Source organism: Vipera berus (genome assembly GCF_964194415.1).
Source record: "Vipera berus genome assembly, chromosome: 6".
NCBI classification, from domain to species: domain Eukaryota; kingdom Metazoa; phylum Chordata; class Lepidosauria; order Squamata; family Viperidae; genus Vipera; species Vipera berus.
In genome coordinates, this window is record NC_138208.1 from 22634730 (window position 1) to 22648781 (window position 14052).

Sequence of the window (14052 nt, forward strand, 5' to 3'; positions counted from 1 at the left end):
CATCTGAAATAAATGTCCATTTCTGATATAATACATAGTGTTTAATTTTAATAAATATTTAATGAAAGTCTTGTTAAAATATTGGCATGAAGATTCTGAAATTACTTTTAACATGTTTATAGTTCTAAAAGTCTTTTTACCCCCAGGTTTGTACTGGATCATCACAACATGTGACTAGGAAAGAAACAGTATCCATGGTAAGTTTGAATCAATTAAATTTGTGGGCTCAATATCTAAAATAAGTTTTCCTTATTCACAATATGTTGCTGCATTAGGTGACAAGGCCTGGACCAACCCTATCCACACTGGGAAGAGATTGTAAGGTCAGAAAATATCCAGGAAATAATATCACATTGTTGCCAATGGTTTTATATAGAGATAGGTTATATATTTTTTTCATAAGATGGAAGGAGAATTACCGTATTTTTCGGACCATAAGACGCACCAGACCATAAGACGCACCCAGTTTTTAGAGCAGGAAAACAAGAAAAAAAAGTCTTTCTCCTTCTCTCTCTCTCCCTCTCTTTCTCTCTCTCTTTCTTTCTCTCCCTCCCTCTCCCATTGTCCCTTCCTTCCTTCCTTCCTTCCTTCCTTCCTTCCTTCCTTCCTTCCTTCCTTCCTTCCCTCCCTCTTTGTCCTTCCCTCTCTGCATTAGAGCAGTACCCGCGGAGGCGGCCCTGCAGCCCGGCTTTCTCTTGCAGAAAGCAAGCTGAAACGGAGTGAGGGGGATTGCCAGAAATGCGATTCTTTTGCGCTCCTGCAAACTCCCTCACTCGGTTTCAGCTTCCCTTCCTACAAGAGAAAGCAGGCTGAAACAAGGCAGATTGCAGCAGCGCGAGATCAGCCGATTCGCATTCCTGGCAATCTCCCTCACTCCGTTTCAGCCTGCTTTCTCTTGTAGCAAGGGAAGCTGAAACCGAGCGAGGGAGAGTGCAGGAGCGTGAGATTGGCGTTTCTCAGCACGTGCCGATTCGTGCTCCTGGCAATCTCCCTTGCTTTCCACTTGCGGAGGTTGGGGCTGGCCATACGGATCACCTTCGGACCATAAGACGCACCCTCGTTTCCCCCCCCCCACTTTTGGGGAAAAAAAGTGCGTCTTATGGTCTGAAAAATACGGTAGCTCTTATACTAGTGCAAATAATTTGAAAAGACACTTTGCTTGCAAGTGAAGAAGCCCCTTGCTTTTTTATTAAAGTTTTTAAAAAGACATACAAACTAACTCAAATTAATAAAGAACAGAAACAGTAAAAGAAAGAAAAAAGCAGAAGTGCAGAAATAATAAAAAATATAAAAAGTTTTTGATTTTCTGTGCAGCAATTTACAAAATTCTCTCTTCTATAATTATAAAAACCTCTCAATCTTTTCTATTGATAACTACTTCTGTATTTTTTTTAAAAAAATAAGGCATTATGTGAGTTTGCATGATGATATCCACTACTTGAAAAAATTAATGGACCTCTAGTTTATATGGGAAAAATCTCTTTTTTCATAATCGATTCTACCATTTTAAGGTTAATAAAAAAATAAAATAGTTCAGTCACAGAATTTTTGACCAGCTTGCCATAGATCATGTTCTCACGGATCATTTTATCTTTTATCTTGCCAGAAAGTTGTTCCCCAATACACATACACTCCTCTGAATCACCTTAAAAATGGAACTGTTGTCAACTTGTATGGGGCTGTGACATTCTTCAAGCCTCCATATTTCAGCAAAGGAACTGGTATGTATGATTGAATATACATCTTACCATTATAATATGTTGGGGTATATGCTTTTTTTAAGCAAATGAGTGCCAAAATAGATTGTGAACTAATGGCCAATTTCAGATAAACTGCCATAGCTGATCAAGTAAATAGTCATATCAGCCCATTTTGGAGAAAATTGTGGAAAAGGTGGTTGAATAATAGCAACAGAGGATCTTGGAGGAAATGGATTATCATTCAATGGATCAATAATAATCCATGGATATAAATTATTATTCAGTCTGGCTTCAGACCAAGGTACCGTGCAGAGGCAGTTTGGGCACATATGCTCATGATGTTTGGCAGAGCATGATGTATCCATCCTAATGCCCCTTGTTCTCTCAATGGCTTTTGATACTGTTGGACCAGCTGTGGGATATGAGTAGGAGGTACTATGTGGCAGTGGTTCCCCATGGTCAAGTTTTATTTGATGATGACAGAGATTGATTCATGGTGTCTCCTATTTGGGGTACTTTCGGGCTTGATCTTTGCTAGATTAGCCACTACTTCAGGTTGCTGTATCATAGTTACTTCTACATTACCATCCCAAGCTGTGTAGATAAAATTATTGTATTGACCAGTGTATGGGGTTTTTTCAAGTCTGGATAGGGCAGAACTCAATCTTAACAAGACTGTGTGTCTATTTGGACCCCCTGACATGGGGATCTCGCCAGCTGTGGTCTTGGATGGGGCTGCATTATTCCAGAGAAGACTGGTGCACAACTTGGGGTGGGGGCAGCTACCGCATGAAGAGCAAGTGGCAGCTGAGGTCAGGAGGGCCTTTGCATAGGTTCATCTTGTGTGCCAGTTGTGCCCTTTTTTTCAATTGGAGATCCTTCAGAGATTCACTCATGTCCTGGTTACATCACAGTTGGATTATTGCAGTATGTTCTACATGGGGCTGCTCTTGAAGATCACCCAGAAGCAGTGGTGGGGTTCAAATACCTGAACAACAAGTTCTTCGCATGGATGCAGGCTTGGGCCTCTGAAGCCTAGAATGGACTTCTGGAAGTAGCATCCATGCATTCCCAGTAAGCTGTTCTAGGCCTGGGAAGGTTCCCAGGCCTAAAATGGACTTCTGGAAGTAGCTTCATGCACTTCCGGCAGGCCGTTCTAGGCCTCTCAGGCCTCCGAGGCCTAGAACAGACTTCCAGAAGTGGCAGCCACACACTTCCGGCGGGCTGTTCTAGTCCTGTGTGCGTTCAGCCAGTTCTCTGAACTCAACAAAATTTAGCTACCGGTTCTACTGAACTGGTGCAAATCGGCTGAATCCCACCACTGCCTAGAAGCTACAGCTGGTTTAATATGCAGTGGACCAAGCAGTAACAGGCACCTCTCAATGTGCCCATGTGTCACCACTGCTGCAAAAGCTGCATTGGTTGTCAGTTGGCTTCCAAATGCAATCCAGTTTGTTGGTTATTACCTATAAAAAGCCCTGTATGGCAGAGGTGGCTGCATACCTGAGAGAATGCTAGTCTCCAACTATTTATTGTCCTCAGTACATTCTGGCAGAGAGGGGGTGCTCCAGGACATCTCCATTAAATGTTGCCATCTTGTGGGTCTAAGTGTGCCTTCTTTGTTGTGGCCACTTACCTTGGGGACAGTGTCCCCCCAGAGATCAGGACAGCACCTTCTCTTCTACGGGTCTGGAAAGCTTTGAAAACCTGGTTTTTGTCCCAGGCCTGGGTTTGATGTTATTCGTTTAATGACTCCTGTTTTGTTTTGTGGATTTTGTTATTAAAGCATTTTAGTCCGGGCTCCCTATGATTTTAGCTGTTTTTATGTCTTTTTTAGTTTTCTGCCCTGCTCATTGTCCAATGATTTTGGTGATTATTAAATTTAAATAAATAAATGAAATACATTCTGATATTACAGAATGGGTAGGAATCTTGTAGAGTGGACCTTGACCACCAGGTCAAGGGAAAAGTAGACATGTTCATAAGTGGTCCAGAATAAAACCTGAATGTGTCCAAACCTCTTTAACCATATTTTACTTAAAGGTAAAGGTAAAGGTTCCCCCGCACATGCGTGCTAGTCGTTTCCAACTCTAGGGGCCGGTGCTCATCTCCGTTTCAAAGCTGAAGAGCCAGCACTTGTCCAAGGACGTATCCGTGGTCATGTGGCCAGAATGACTAGATGCCAAAGGCGCACGGAACGCTGTTACCTTCCCACCGTAGTGGTCCCTATTTTTCTACTTGCATTTTTACATGCTTTCAAACTGCTAGATTGGCAGAAGCTGGGACAGGTAACAGGCGCCAAACTGCCGACCTTCTGATTGATAAGCTCAGCGTCCTAACCCATTAATTTATTTTTCTTAAGTAGATTTCTCTAATTTTATCTTAAATTTACTGAATTTAATATCTTACATCAAAGTTTATCACTCAAGGCTTTCTAACAGTAGAATATTTTCTGAATTAAGTGGACACAGGCTATGGAGCAGGAAGAAAAGTTCAGCAGTTGTCTCTCTCTGCTGCTGACTTCGATTACTCTCATTTGTCAATGCAGTGGCAAACTGTAGAAGAAAAGAGAAAAAGGCAAGAAAGAAAGTAATAAGGACACAGAAAAACAAAGAACTTAAGAGTTACTCTTTCCTCCAAAAAAGAACTCTTTGAATAGAGGGGCCAAGTTGGCCTCAGGCTCTTTAGCCATTATAAAACTTTGGTTTAATAAGAGATGCAAAAGGTTTGCTACTGTAAGACTGTTTTCTATGCATTAATTTTGAAGGGATGTTGATTTGCATTTTTTCTTTGTAATTGTAACACTTATTAAAGTGACTACCATGGTGAGTGCCTTTCAGAATGGGTAAGGAAAATATGCAATATTGAAGTAGCCAACTTTATAAATTGCTAACAAATGTATAATTTAATTTGAACTTTTTCTGCATAAACAGAATCTGAAATTTGCAGAGTCCTTGTGCAATTATGTTTTTCCAAGAATAATTACTTTAAAACAGAGGTCTCCAACCTTGGCAACTTTAAGACTTGTGGACTTCGACTGGCTGAGGAATTCTGAGAGTTTAAGTCCACAAAGCCTAAAGTTGCCAAGGTTGGAAACTTCTGCTTTAAAACATCCCAAATTATATCACCAGAAAAAGTTGGAAAGTCATGCTGAATTTTCAGAAGAATGTGATATTGTTGTGAGACTCCACAGATATTCAGTATATTTGTTGTGTTTATCTCCTCACAAGAAAAAATGAAAAGTGCACTGTCAGGTGTGTTGTGCTTGTTAAGGAATTTGTTGTGCAGAGGTCTCCTTGTGCTACCAAAGAGTTGCACAGACAAGGAAGGGTACTGAGAGCAGCAAGAGTCACACAAGAGTAAACTGAGTTGTAAAAACAAAATGTAGTTTACTTTAAGGTGGTGTAAAAACAAAAATGCACAGTCAAAAATAAACAGTCCAGGTCATAAACAATAGCAACAGTCCAAGGAGTAATCCAAAATACAAAGTCTTCTTACCGGTTCAGAGGTCAATACACAGTTCAGGTTTACAACAGAGCAAAAACAGTAACAGTAGAGAGCAGTGAATTCAGAGAGAGAGAAAAGTTACGTTCCTAGCTTCCTCTTATGGCCATGAGAACACTTACACACCCATTGGCCAATTAACTTCTTAAAGTCATAGCATTATGGTTAATATATTTTCAACCCAACATTGTAGGCTAACACCATATGCCTAACAGTGCTTCTTTCTCATTTAAATCCCCCCTTTTTTTCAGATTAGTCAGAGTTAGGCTAATGTGTTTTGAAATGGTTATTATTGGTTCTTTTCCAAACTATTTACAAACCCATTTTGGTCTACAAACTTTATTCAAATATGCCAATAAAGTGTAATTTGGATAATTAAAATCCCACTGCAAATATAACCATAATCATACTTAGCTTTGAAAAAGTTAATGAAATGAACGAAAGTATTGGAAATTTAGATAATTTGGAGAGAGGAGTATAATTTCTTCATACTGTATAATTCATAGACTCCCACTCTTTTTGTAAACCATTTATAAAAAACATTTTTGTTTGCTTGTGTGTAATATGGGTTATAAAACTGTGAGAAATCTTAAAAACTTATAAAAGTACTACAACAAAGTCATTGCAAACAATTGGTTGAATCCAAATTTGATGATATTTATTTTCATTGAAATAATTAAAACTTAAATTAACAATGACTTTTGTCATTGTAATAAAATGGACTTGTTGCTTTAAAAGGGATTCAACTCTTTAAATAAAGAAATTTGCAATGGCAAAATATGAATCCTCAAAACAAAGATATTATGTAGTAATTGCTTTTAAGCATTAAACCATTGAAGAAAATAATCCTAGGAAATAGATCAATTGAATATTAGTTTTTTCCAGTAATTTAATTTAGATTTTCATAGGTTCCTCAATTCATAACAAAAAACCCTTATTTTTTACTTTTTAAATATTATGAAATGATTCTCACATACCATAATATTGTAAAATGTTACATCATATTATAATAGTAATTATAGTGCATAGTTATTAGAATTTAGTTTCATTTATAAAGTATCATGACAAATATCTGATCTGAGACTGTTTTGGAGACATTAGATATTAACTGAAACTGATTAAAAAACATAATAAGAACCACAATTTTCATAGCTAAATAAACTAAAAAAGTTTATCTTGAGATATGAAAGAAACATTGAGGATAGTTTAGGTTTTTAATTAAGTTTAGATCTACTTGACAACAGTAGGGTACTAAAGATAAAATGGTGTGCCACACTGAACTCATGGACAAAGCAGTTCTTCACAATTAACTCTTTCTTTCTGCCTGAATTCTGGATGGATCAGGGTATTCTTGAACCTTCAATTGAAGGGTATTCTTTATTATTTTAATTATTTATTTCAACAATTTTAATGCCACTCTATGAATATACAATATGTATAGCATATCTAATAAACTAGATAATCACTTTTTTTACCAAAAAAAATCCACCGTCACTCATTTAAGGTATGATCCCCATCTAAACAATGCAGTTTCCACAGCTTTATGCAAAAGGCATCTGGCCTGTTTCCCTTTCACCACCATTTCCAGCTGGAAGATTTGTTGGTTTTCTGATCATTTTGATCACTTTTTCCTTATCTTATTTTTCTGCTAATATTTACAAAGCAAAGCTGGTATGCTTTTCCAATAAATTAAATGTGTGGATACTATAAAGATCTTTTTAGTGGTAAAAAGGTAAAGGTTTCCCCGCACATGCGTGCTAGTCGTTTCCAACTCTAGGGGCCGGTGCTCATCTCCGTTTCAAAGCCAAAGAGCCAGCGCTTGTCCGAGGACGTCTCCGTGGTCATGTGGCCGGCATGACTAGACGCCAAAGGCGCACGGAACGCTGTTACCTTCCCACCGTAGTGGTCCCTATTTTTCTACTTGCATTTTTACGTGCTTTCGAACTGCTAGGTTGGCAGAAGCTGGGACGAGTAACAGGCGCTCACTCTGTTACGCGGCACTCGGGATTCGACCCGCCAAACTGCCGACCTTCTGATCGACAAGCTCAGTGTCCTAACCCACTGAGCCACCATGTGCCACTTTTAGTGGTATTCAGTAGTATATTGGTAACTAGCATACTTTTGAGATCTTTTTATAGAATTAATGTACATGTAATCACAATGTGATTGCAAAGCAGGTGGCAACATTCTATATATCACATTGACTTCAGTTTTTCTTTTGATGAAATGCAGAATGTATAAATAAAGTTACAAATCGAGTAATGAATAAAAGAGTTATCAGTTATTGTTAATGTCCAATACACATAGGGAGAGTCCATTCCAATAAACCTGTTGCAAAATCTTAAAGTAATAGTTTCCATTTTTTAGACATCTGCCATTGATTTCTATATTAAGTCGATTTGCAGGTTTTTCAAAATTAAGTATCTGAACAAAATAGTTTTCCGTTCAAAAGCTTTTGTGAGAAGATGTTCATTTGTTACTGAGTGTAATGTATGAAAAGAGATGGATGGATATGTTTTTGTTTTGCTGAGACAGCAAGAACATTTTATTATATATTTTAAAACTTTGGGAAAATTAGCATGCAAGATTTATTTTCTTGTTTTATTTGTTTATAAATAAATTGTAAAAAAATGTCGGAATTACTTTCATATAAAGTAGATGTATAGGAAAATTCTAGCTAAAAGCTATATTTAAAAAAAAAACATTTAAATTCATTCATGGATCAGACAAATATTTTGATAACAAATTGTCTGATAGGTTGGATTTTATTGATCCATTCATCAGTTCATATTGTTTCTTGATTTTAAATAAGCAGATAGATCTAATTGATTGAAAAGAGTACAATATGTCTGTTATGGTGGCAGCAACACAACTGACAACATTTTGTGTGAAAAATAAAGATATTGATAGAATCAATCTGCTACTAATTAACCACATTTTGCTATTTGTTATATGAACTTTTCAAATATTGCTTTAGTTCATTTGTATTGTCACTGAAAGATTGACAAGGAATTAGTAGTAAAGTCATATGGAATTTTACAGTTTAGTACTTTAGTACTTTGCCGGCATCAACTTCCCTTCGCCCTGTGCGTTCCCACAGAGAGGGCCTCCTCAGGGTGCCACCGATCAGAGAATGTCGATTGGTGGCCCCCAGGGGGAGATCCTTCTCTGTGGGCGCCCCGGAGCTATGGAATCAGTTACCGGTTGAGCTCCGGATGGCGCCCGATCTTCACTCCTTTCGTCGCGATCTAAAAACATTCTTATTTGAACAAGCCGGCCTGGCCTGATGGGGGATTGGTGGGGTTTTTTATTGTTGTTTTATTGGGGTTTTAATATTGTATTTACTGTTTTTACTGGGCAGATATTTAATTCCTTTTTAATTTTTGTAACTTTGTATTTTTATTCTTGCCCTGTTCACCGCCCTGAGTCCTTCGGGAGAAGGGCGGTATATAAATATTATTAAATAAATAAATATTATTAAATAAATAAATAAAATAAATATGCCAATGTACTATGTGTCATTTGTGACAGGGAAATGAAAAATAAAGAAATAATCTGGATTTCTTTGCATGACAAACATGTTCTTTTTCATTCTTTTTCTCAACATGTGCAGATTATTGCTCAATGGTGACCATTGTAGATCAGTCCAACGTGAAGCTGGTGTGTACATTTTTTCATCTAGTCAAAGATGCCCTTCCACAGGTCTACAGAAATGGTGATATTGTTCGATTTCACAGAATAATGGTAATTTTAATGCACTTCCTGCCATGTGGTAAGAAAGCACTATAGTCTGTTCAAAGGAAAGAGAGCAGATACTTCTTGGCATTAATCTTTGACAGAGAGAATTCTAACTTTTATGGGCTTGCTGATGCATATTGGTCACTTATCCATTCAACTGAACTAGAAGGCTCCACATGGCCTTTGGGCGGCATGGTAGGGGAACGCAGGTCTAGCTCAAAAAACTTTGAACTTAATTTTAAATGAATTATAATTAGATTACATTAATGATAATAGGATGACTATTTAGGAATGTTGCTTTCTACCACATTAACGTCGAGGGAAATTCTTAGACAATTCCTGGCCTTTAATGGACTGCACAAAGTTTTGAGTTCTCTACCATAGCCAGAGGACTAGCCATATTATTCTTGTAGGTAGGCGGAACTGAGGCTTTCTCAAATTACTCTGTGCATTTTGTCTTTGTCTTATGATAAGGGTGGGATTTTGTATGTGATCTGTCATCCTGATCGTAGGTGGATCTTGAACTGTGATCCATGACAGACAGCATGGTTGTTTCTATTAGACATTTTACTTCTGTGCTATCATGTTTAAAGAAACACAATCATTCACAAATATTAATTAGAGATACTCTTTTGCTGCCTCTTCTTGGTCATTAAAAAGGTAAAGGTAAAGGTTCCCCCGCACATGTGTGCTAGTCGTTTCCGACTCTAGGGGCCGGTGCTCATCTCCGTTTCATAGCCGAAGAGCCAGCGTTTGTCCGAGGACGTCTCCGTGGTCATGTGGCCGGCATGACTAGACACCAAAGGTGCACGGAACGCTGTTACCTTCCCACCATAGTGGTCCCTATTTTTCTACTTGCATTTTTACGTGCTTTCGAACTGCTAGGTGGGCAGAAGCTGGGACGAGTAACAGGCGCTCTAGCCTTATTTATTTTTGTTTGCTATTCTTTTAGCAGAATTTTGATGTCCTTGAACTTGTAATTCTCTCTCACTTTTCAATATATTTCAATCTTGATGGAGCGGGGGGGGATAATTTGGGGATAATTTTTCAACTTTGTCAGGTGAACTGGTTGTAAAGTACATTTTACAGGTGAAAATTGTGAGTGTTTACTTTGTTCAGTGGTTCAAATTAGGGGATATTCACAGTATTAAGCAACATAAATATTTGGTATATAGCATACCAAAGTATTTGGTTCGATTGCATGAATATTGTTCTGGTGGATTTTTTTTCCAACTATGGCAATATATTTGTTCACTAGAGAATGAAATGTAAGCAAACTTATATTGGGCATTGATTTATATCCTGTTAGAATTCCTGATTTTTTAAAAATGATTATGTATCATTTACTTCATTTTGCACCTTAGTTGAAGTTATTTTTTAACATACAGTTAGCGTTTAGCAATTGCTTCATACAGTGAGTGTTCATAGTTATGACGGTGATAAAAATATAACTTTGTGACCAATTCTTGCATTTACGACCTTCAAAGGTCTGCAAAGAGAAGGAAAGCTGAAGTAAGCTGACAAGCACCACAGCAATATCACTTAGTGACCGCTTCACTAAATGACGGCTTTACTGAACCCAGTTGTGATGGTTAAATGGCGACTGCCTTTATATCTGATTTAGATTAAGCACACTATTCCCCCAAATGGTAGAGTCCACCTTTTTTATTTAGATAGGCATGTTTTATTTAGATAGGAGCCTTGGTGGAGCAGTGGGCTAATGCCTCCTTAAGTAACACCAGCTGCCTGCAATTAGTGCAGGTTCGCATCCCACCAGGCTCAAGGTTGACTCAGCCTTCCATCCTTCCGAGGTAGGTAAAATGAGGACCCAGATTGTTGGGGGCAATTAAGCTGACTTTGTAATAATGCCGCTTGGGGTGTGTGTGAAAGCCCTAATAAGCAGGCATATACATAGAATGAAGGCTACTGCTAAGCTTGTAAGCCGCCCTGAGTCTTCGGAGAAGGGCGGGATATAAATGGAATTAAAATAAAAATAAATAAAATAAATGTTTTAGGTACTTATTAAAATGAAAGGCAAAATCACAAAACAGTGTCTCACTTATTTTGGCCATGTCATGTAGAGGAATTCACTGTAGAAAGTAATTATGTTTGGAAGAGTTAGTGATTAAAAGAGAATTCCCCAATCTTTCTGGCTTTGCAGGCCGGCCAGGCTCCGCATGAGTGGTGGGAAAGCATGTGTGTGGTGGGCACACACGCACACTGCTCACGCAAGTGGAACATGTGTGCGCTTGCCCACTTTCACCGTCCAATTCCAAATGGCTCAAGGCCCAGTACTGGGCTGTAGCCCCGGGGGTTGAGGAACCCTAGGTTAAAGAAAACAAAGCCACCAAAGAACAAAAAAATCACCAAGAGTTGAACACAACTAAATGGATATCATCATCGTCATTGAATGAAATGATTTGCTATTTGCCACATTCCATCAAGCATATTTCAAGCGCTGGGCGCTGCTGGGCAAGTGCAGTTTTGTAACCGTTTCTCTGAAAATTCAATTCAGGTGTGTTTGGGGTTCAATTGCAGGCAAATTTAGAATAATATTTTAATTAAGCTACTCAATCATTCTAGTTTTAAGCTTCCTGAATGATTATGGTATTCTCACATAGAGATGCACAAACTTATATGTAGAATGCACAGACTTTTAATCAATGGACAGATGAAACAACATTCCTTTGTTGCTTGTTTATTTAGATTAGATGTAATATATAAACAAATCAAAAAGAAAAAAAAGCAAGAGAAGAAAAATTTCACACATTGATAAGCCATAAAATGGACTGGTGTTTGTGACAGAAATTATTTAACTCTCCTAAAATACTTGGCAGTACTCTGATAATATAATCCATCTCTTTTCTACAAGATCTGTTAAATATAAAGGGAGTCTGAAGGTCTGAGCATCGAGTGTTATAGAGGAATGTATGAGCTAAGGACTTCAGTTCCTCATAAACACATTTGCTCTAAAAATGGAAATACTGTGCTTTCTGCCCAAAACTGCTATCTTATTAATATCGTTTTATTGACAAAAAAAGTAAATGATTAATTGGAAATTTTAATATATATGTATATAAATATTTCTGTCCATATAGATAGAGATATGTACTGTAGGTATATGCATTGGTAAGATTTTAAACAGTAGGGCATAATAAAGTATTATAACAATTTGCATCAGTAAAGTAAAATAAATTAGGTGTTTCCAATGAGAATATATAAATATAGTTTCAGTTTAGGAACACCATGGTTGTTTGAAACCTAAGCCAATATTATATATGAAAATTTAATTTAACACCTAACCCAAAGATGCCATTTTTCTCAAATATTAAAATCAGAACTGCTTTAGATATCCAGGTTTATTTGAAGGGATCAAGTCTCACAGCTCATATATTCCAAAATATAACTCAGTAGGCTGTCATTAAAGCCTGTTCAAGAACAATCATATAATTGCTTCAGCAAGTTGAAGTTCTGCAAGAATTCACTGAATCCCATGCAGCTACTGATGGTAATGATGGAAAAAAGATAAATCGTGCCATAAATCCCTGCGGATGTACTTAGGCTCTATGAAATATATAACCATTTATACATTTAATAATTGTAGAAATACATTAAAGAAATACATTAAAATTCCCCAATCAGTTATTGAAAGAATCTATTCCTAGACTGATCTTAACTGATCTTCTCCAAACCAGATGCATCCTTCTGGCCCAGTTGACTATACTAAGGACTCGTAGCCTATTGCATCTGCTGACCAATAAACCAAACAAAATTGCAGTAGACTCAATAAAAGATTAGGAAAATAAAGAGCCAGAGGAAGGAAAGATGAGACAAATGCATTCTCCCATTGGAAAGAAATAACATTTGAAAGAATGAGCTATTTGAGCAAGACAGTGATTGTATTATGTTTGACAACGCATTCTCCTTATAGCAAATATTGGTGACCAGGTAAGTAAAGAAAATAGCCATTTCAAGTATCATTGTACTGATTACAGAAGCTGATTTATTTCACCAAAGACTAGTATTATTTTTATCAAGGAAGATTTATTACCTGGAAAGTACCTAATTTTGAAACTGTTATGCCTCTCAGATGTTGATCATCCTTTTAGCAACCAACTGCAAATAAAAATGCTATAATCAGATGTTTATTATAGCAGAACAGCTGTTTACATGAAGCATCAACAGTGCTGGCTTACATTGTTTCTAGTTCAAACACATTGAAATTCAATATTTTTGCAAACTAATGTCTTCCTTCAGAAACAGGGAGGCAATCTGTGGTACTGTGTTAGTGTTTTTATCACCACGTTATTAGTCACTTTGTCCGTTTAATTCTAGAAGGTTTCACACTTATGTTTTCTGCAAATAAAATGGCCATATGTACTCAGTTTATATCTGCTGGATTTCAGATAATGACCCCAGAGCATATAGAAGAATTGAGGACTTTCTCCATTCCACCAGTTGAGAGTTAAAAAAAATACCAAATAAAGAGATGTTCTGAAACCATAGGTTAACCTATTAACTGTAATTTGATACTTTCTAAACATCTTGGGTTTTTTATTACATAATTTTTAGTATGAAGCTTTAACATTTTAGGAGAAACTCTATTCTATATGATACACATTTTTATTCTTGTAGATCGAAGAGTTCAATCATCAGATCCAAGGGAAATCAGGTCCTGGATTTGCTTCACTTACATTTGATGGTAACATTGGAGCTCCAGTGATTCCCCGAACATCTAGTAAAACATTTTCATTTACGGATGAAGACAGAAAAACCGTAGAAGACCTGCGTGTTTGGGTAGCAAGTAATCTTTTCAGTCCGCCTTCCATGAAAAAATTATGTGACATCCAGCCATCAACGTTTTTTGAAATCACTGGCCAACTAATAGCAAAAGCTAAAGTGGATGGATCTTCTTATCTTCTCAAGGTCTCTTTTTATGATTATTCCCATCTCTGCACTCATTACGTTTTAATTCAACAATAATTTCATACTAGCTGTAGGTACAGTTGCAAGAAAAACTGTGAACCCTTTGGGATTACGTAGAGTTTTGCATGAATTGGCCATAAAATGCCCTGTAAACGTCATGTAAGTCACAACAATAGAAAAACAG

The 14052-nt window shown here is 37.2% G+C and overlaps 1 protein-coding gene across 1 annotated transcript in view; it reads left to right on the forward strand.

Moving 5' to 3' along the window:
• POT1 (protection of telomeres 1) overlaps window positions 1-14052 on the forward strand; it is a 53679-nt gene that overhangs the window by 11499 nt on the left and 28128 nt on the right. The window contains exons 5-8 of the mRNA XM_081331548.1: window positions 147-197; window positions 1607-1721; window positions 8818-8948; window positions 13578-13868. Of these exons, the coding sequence (XP_081187674.1) occupies window positions 147-197; window positions 1607-1721; window positions 8818-8948; window positions 13578-13868 (588 nt within the window). The remainder of the gene's footprint in view (window positions 1-146; window positions 198-1606; window positions 1722-8817; window positions 8949-13577; window positions 13869-14052) is intronic.